Consider the following 6000-nt stretch of genomic DNA (forward strand, 5'->3'; position numbering starts at 1 on the left):
ATGGAACTTGATCCAGGTGTCTTTATTCAAGCCCAAGCTTCTCTATTGAGGACCTATGTATAAATAGTCTACGTAGCACAAAGGGAAATAAATAGTAATGTGGAACTCTCCTTAATTAGAGAAGTTTCTCACAATATATATTGAAGCTAATTCTCCATTTATAGGCAATTACCTGGCTAAGTGATAGGATTGCTAAGGTACTTATATACGGAGCCCAAGAATTTTTATACTTTTACTGGGGATATTCAAGATCTAATATGCCCCAAGATGCTAAACTTAGTATAATCCAGAATATATGCCCATTTGAAAATTTCTGATAATTGATGTTTTATTTCAAAGTAGCTCCATGTCATATAACTTAACCATAAGACGCATCCTAATACTGATTAATATGTTTTTTAATTTGGTTAAAATCACATCAGTTACTTTAAAAGTTATCCTAGAACAAATCTATATAATTCTAAGAAGACTTGTTGAAACCACATTTGTCCATCTGAAAACACTACAGACATACACATAAGACTATGAACTTAACAAATAAGGAAAGACAAAAGGAGATCAGATGATGAGCGCTGGTTTGATCTAAAAGCAAACAATGTTCATCATTTTCACCCACTTCCAGCTTATTTTACAAAGTATTTGATTTGGTTACATAAATATGTTGAAATAGAATATTATGGACAATAAAGAAATCAGGGGAATAAAGGATGATGGAGTAAAATACTAAAGTCAGCCCTGAAAATGCAAGTGCTAGTCTTTAACACTTTGGACAAAATGAAACAAATCAAATTGGTGTGTAACTCTGCAAGAAGCATTTGTTTTTAACTGAGCAAGAAGCATTTGTTTTTAACTGAGCACAGAGAAGCTAGAAGTTGGCAATCCAAAGAGAAAAAAGTCCATAATAATCAGTAAGTGACACTTAAAAATAGATGTGTGTTGTGGCCACAACTGAGAGGGGATGGAAACATCTTCAATACTTGATCAATTACTGTACTTGGAACAAAATGGCAAAGAAGCCAGTGTCCCAGGGTCAGAAAACAGCTTTGGGATAGGTTCTCCTTAGGGAAGGAAGATCAAAGACATGGACATTTAGCGCATAATGCAGAACACATATCTATATAGTGAATTTCTTTGTTTCTATAAATTATAAAAAAAAAAAAACCAGTATAAGATAAAAGCAGATATTTAGAAGCTTTTATATACTGTTTAGAAGTAAGCTGACATTATAGTAAAATTAAAATACAACAACTTTAGGAAATCTTATTTTATTATCTCTTCTTACAGTTAGAAATCCAAGCCCCTCCTGGTACTATAGTTGGTTATGTTGCACAGAAGTGGGACCCCTTTCTGCCTAAATTCGCAATCCAAAACGCAGACAAAGAAGATATTTTGAAAATTGTTGGTCCTTGTGCAACATGTGGCTGTTTTGGCGATGTGGATTTTGAGGTATGATTGACAAAATGAAGGACCGTTTTCACCTAGGTCCTGATTTTTTGCAACATAATTCAATTTTTAAAATGTTCAAATCATGAAACATCTCTGAAATAAATTTAGAAAATTATGTATTTGTGAAATAATGTAACAAGTAATATTGTACATGCCAATAATAACTCATAATTCCAGAGATAGTAAGTTCAAGAATTTTTTTAAAACATACTACAAAAATTTGATTTATGTGGAATATAGTGCCTATGGTATAAAGCAAATATATTTAGTTCAGAATCACCAAAATTACATCTTCTTTCCTACATCCCTGGTGGTAACATATCCAGTCCTGATCTCAAGAGCACACTCCATTAAAATACCATTAATTCAAAAGCTATGCTCATAAGACTTGCTAACTTCATTTTGTAAAACAATCTATTCTCATGTAAACATATTTGTGTAAATTGAATGTTAAAAAACACTAATTACTTGCAAATTCAATGTGTAAGAATGTGAACTATCTTAACAGATTTTCCTAGAGGATATAGTCTAATTTAAAGTATGTATTTCTTTTTCATTTCATTTCATTTCAGTCCATTCATTCATGTATATCCCACATAAGACATTAAAGTTGCAGGATTTCAGGGAACATTATTCACCTAGAATACAATGTACATTTTGCAAAATGAGCTGTCATAACTCCAGCCCACGCCAAAAAGACTTGGTATAACTTTCCTAAGAGTAAAGGATAAAATATGCCCTATGATTGAGGAGAGCTTAAGAGTTTCATTATTCATGGTATAGACATGGCCTAAGTAACTTTCTCTATTTTCTATCCTCTACTCCCATACAGAAAGTGAAAGTTTATACTGAATCACTTTCAGCCTTTGAATGAGAAACAGGGCAAGCAAATGAATAGTGGATAAAGTTTAACTGTAGATTCCTTCTAGCTAAAAAGAACTATAGACTTTTGATGTCAAATTAGTCTGAATTTCCTGTGTGGTACATTAGCCCAGAGAATTTTTCGAATGAAAAATAGGACTTAGGGTTAGTTATAAAGGAATGACCTAGTAAATATCTGAGTATAATATAAAAATGAAATTGAGCAATGACTGATAATATTTAAACATATTAGTAATTATAAAATCTTAGCAATAAAAATTAAAAGGTTATAAATTGTACTTAGAAATTATTTTTTTCTAAAAAATTTCTTCTAAAATATTTCACATATTTTTCTTTTTTGATGAAGAATTCAGATTTAAAATCTGGACTTCAGGTAAAGGAATCATGGTTAGACCATATAATTGAGACTATGTACCTGCTGCCATCTTGTGGTAGCCTGTCCTCAATTACTTGAGGCTATTAAATTCTCAATCTGCATACAAAAACAAAAAGAAAAAAAAAATAAATGAATTACAATGGATTAAAAAATGTCAGAAAAGCAAAATTCCTGAAGAGTAAACTGGAAAGTTAAATCTACAAACCTATGCTTATATAAAGGAATGAGTACCATCGAATTGTCATTTAAAGATGATGAATAAAATAATTCCTATCTCTCATGAAGTAAATATATGAAGAAATGTAAAACCATCTGTATCACCTTCAAATTTACAACTTCTTATTTTCTTCTCAAAGGTGAAGACCATTAACGAAAAGCTTACAATTGGGAAGATTTCAAAGTACTGGTCAGGATTCGTAAACGATGTCTTCACCAATGCTGACAACTTTGGAATTCACGTTCCTGCAGATCTAGATGTGACAGTCAAAGCAGCCATGATTGGTGCTTGTTTTCTCTTTGTAAGTGCAGTCTTAAAGAGTAAAGGTGATTTATTTCTTTCCTTTTCCCTTGTTGATTATTATAGAGCCAATCCCGTTTTACACAGCATTTACTCCAAAGAGTAAGTTTAATCATAGAAGGTTAGTTTGGGGCCAACATTCTTCAGAAGTCAGAATGTACAAGCCTGCATTTCTATTAGGCAGGTGTCCTCCAGTGGCCCTCATACCCCCTCTTCCTCGAGGATTGATACCCCGTCAACATCCTACTCATCATTTCTCGAAACATGAGTTATCCTTCTCTTTCAACTTTAATTTAGACTTTTGGCTTATTTTCACTTTCACTGAAAAATATTTAAACTTAAATATCATATTATTTATCCTGTGTAAAGTTCAGAACTGCTTAAGAGCTTACCAAGGAGTTAGGTGATATTCAGAATGTGAAAAGTACTGTTTTCTTGCCCTTCCAATATGTACATAGATACATGAGTAGGCAGAGATGAGTTAAGATGTATCAGTTTCTATTAGTACAAAGATAAGATGTCTTTGTCCTTTCTTGTCAACTTCCAGTTTCATTAAAAAACATTTTCTTCTAGATTGGTGATAGGAGAACAGAAGTCAAGTAATACCAGTGCCAAGGTATTGGCCTTTGGGCTGGTTTTCCTGACTTTCCTTCTGATATCTCCCTCATTGCTTACCATCTTCAGTGCATTCACAAAAGCTCATGGAATTATAAAATAAACGTACATTCCTCCTCTCATATTTTGTTATTCTTCAGGGTTTTAGGATCCTAATCTTATGGTGATATTAACGTGTGCTGCTGTGGGGGAAATAAAAATGGTCCTATTTACTTAGTCTCTTCTAGAGACACTTGGGAATTATATTAACTAAAAATAATTCCCCGGTGACATCACTGATGGATACTTAGAGTTTAATTAAAAATATATATTAGGGGACTTCCCTAGTGGCACAGTGGTTAAGAATGCACCTGCCAATGCAGGGGACACAGGTTTGATCCCTGGTCCGGGAAGATCCCACATGCCACGAAGCAAGTAAGCTGGTGCACCACAGCTTCTGAGCCTGCACTCTACCGCCCGCGAGCCACAACTACTGAGCCCCCGCATGAGCCACAAACGTTGAAGTCCGGGCACCTAGAGCCCGTGCTCCACAACGAAGAGTAGACCCCGCTTGCTGCAACTAGAAAAAAGCCCGTGCACAGCAATGAAGACCCAGTGCAGCCAAAAAAACAAACAAACAAAAAACCATATATATACATTAGGATTTTTTTCTCCAGCAGCTTAGAGAAACTATTTTAACTTATTCATTCCCTATCATTGGTAGACATAGAATTAATACGTAGAGAGCTAGGTTTCTATACTTACTAAGTCATCACTTACCCTCAATTCCCGTTTTCATCTACAGATCTAACCAAGTCCAGTCAATTTTGCCTGTCACCTAATACTTTTTCAATTTCCCACTCTCCTTACGTGTTTGGTAAGGCTTTTAATTTGCCACTTCCTGCTCACCCCTTCTATTTTTTGATGATTTCTGCATTTCGACACCAAACACGCCAGCGATCATGTGCGTGCATGCACGTAAAGGTGCGCACGCGTGCACACACACACACATGCCCTTTTCCCAAAACCTTAATTTGGCCTGTTTAAGCCCCTTTCTTAATATTTATATTAAAAATAGATTATCTTTAATCTGCCCTACTGAGCTATTTTATGTAACAAGCTGATGGCAAAAATGCACTGTCAACAATTCCCTATGCCTATAAACTGAAGAAGTACTGATCTAGATAACATCCAAATAATCTGAAAGGATAACTTTTTAACTCCAGTGTCTGAGGGAGAAACACACTCACTGAGACTATCAGACAGCTCCTATCCATTGCTTTTCCTTTCCTTTTTACCATAATATCATAAAATATTTGCACTTTTTTGGACAATATAGCTTTTAAGATAATTTGTCACCAAGAATTGTCTTTATTGCTGTCTCCATTTTATTACCTTGTGGTGAGAGATCTTTAGAAAGCTGTTGGTGTGAGGATATTCCCCGATCCAAACAGCAAAATTCACAAGTGTAATCTTATTATTGGTCTCTTCTTGTTTGAGGCTACCACTACACAACACACAACTCTGACCCCTCCCCGCCAAAGTTCCCTCTGGTATACTTCCTCAGATGACTGCCGAGTTACTGACCACAAAGTCCATAATGATATGTCTACCTCTTGTTTAAAGGTCAGAGTCTATTACAACTTCCCACGCTGACCCAGACTGCCCTACAATCTAATTCTAAAAAGTCTTGATCACCCCAAATTTGACTGGTGATACCATGTTGATTCAGATAAGGTTTCCAAGTTACTTGTACTCTGTAAATTAGACATCTAAGTGTCATGAAGCGAAAAACTTTGATTTCTCTCCTACTGATAAATCACCTGTTCCTGGAGCACCACTGGGAAACATAATTGCTTTATGTAATCAAAGCTTACATGTGAGACTCTTGTTGCCTTTTTGTAAATTCACTCATATTCCATTTATTTATTTGTAGGATTTTATGTTCTTTGAACATTCGCTAGCTGGATTATAACAAGCAAGATGACAAAAACAATAAAATATGCAGAACAGATTTCAGTAAGTAAAAGACAAGTTTAAATGATCTCTTTCCCTTTGAAGAGGTCTATATTTGATGCTAATTCTTTTTCATTTTCTTCTAGAAATCCCCTGGGCTCTGGATTTCATTTCTGAATGGCTTGAGTATTGGCTTTTTTTTGGTAACAAAATGTTAATTATTATATTT

The 6000-nt window shown here is 34.6% G+C and overlaps 1 protein-coding gene across 1 annotated transcript in view; it reads left to right on the plus strand.

Moving 5' to 3' along the window:
* Positions 1-5790, plus strand: part of PLSCR5 (phospholipid scramblase family member 5) — a gene marked incomplete at both ends in the record, with an annotated part of 31620 nt that extends 25830 nt beyond the window's left edge. The window contains 3 exons of the mRNA XM_079922794.1: positions 1285-1446; positions 3061-3222; positions 5752-5790. Coding sequence (XP_079778920.1) covers positions 1285-1446; positions 3061-3222; positions 5752-5790 — 363 coding nt within the window. The remainder of the gene's footprint in view (positions 1-1284; positions 1447-3060; positions 3223-5751) is intronic.
* Positions 5791-6000: the final 210 nt, after the last annotated feature.

This window comes from Stenella coeruleoalba (assembly GCF_951394435.1).
Source record: "Stenella coeruleoalba genome assembly, chromosome: 5".
NCBI classification, from domain to species: Eukaryota; Metazoa; Chordata; class Mammalia; order Artiodactyla; family Delphinidae; genus Stenella; species Stenella coeruleoalba.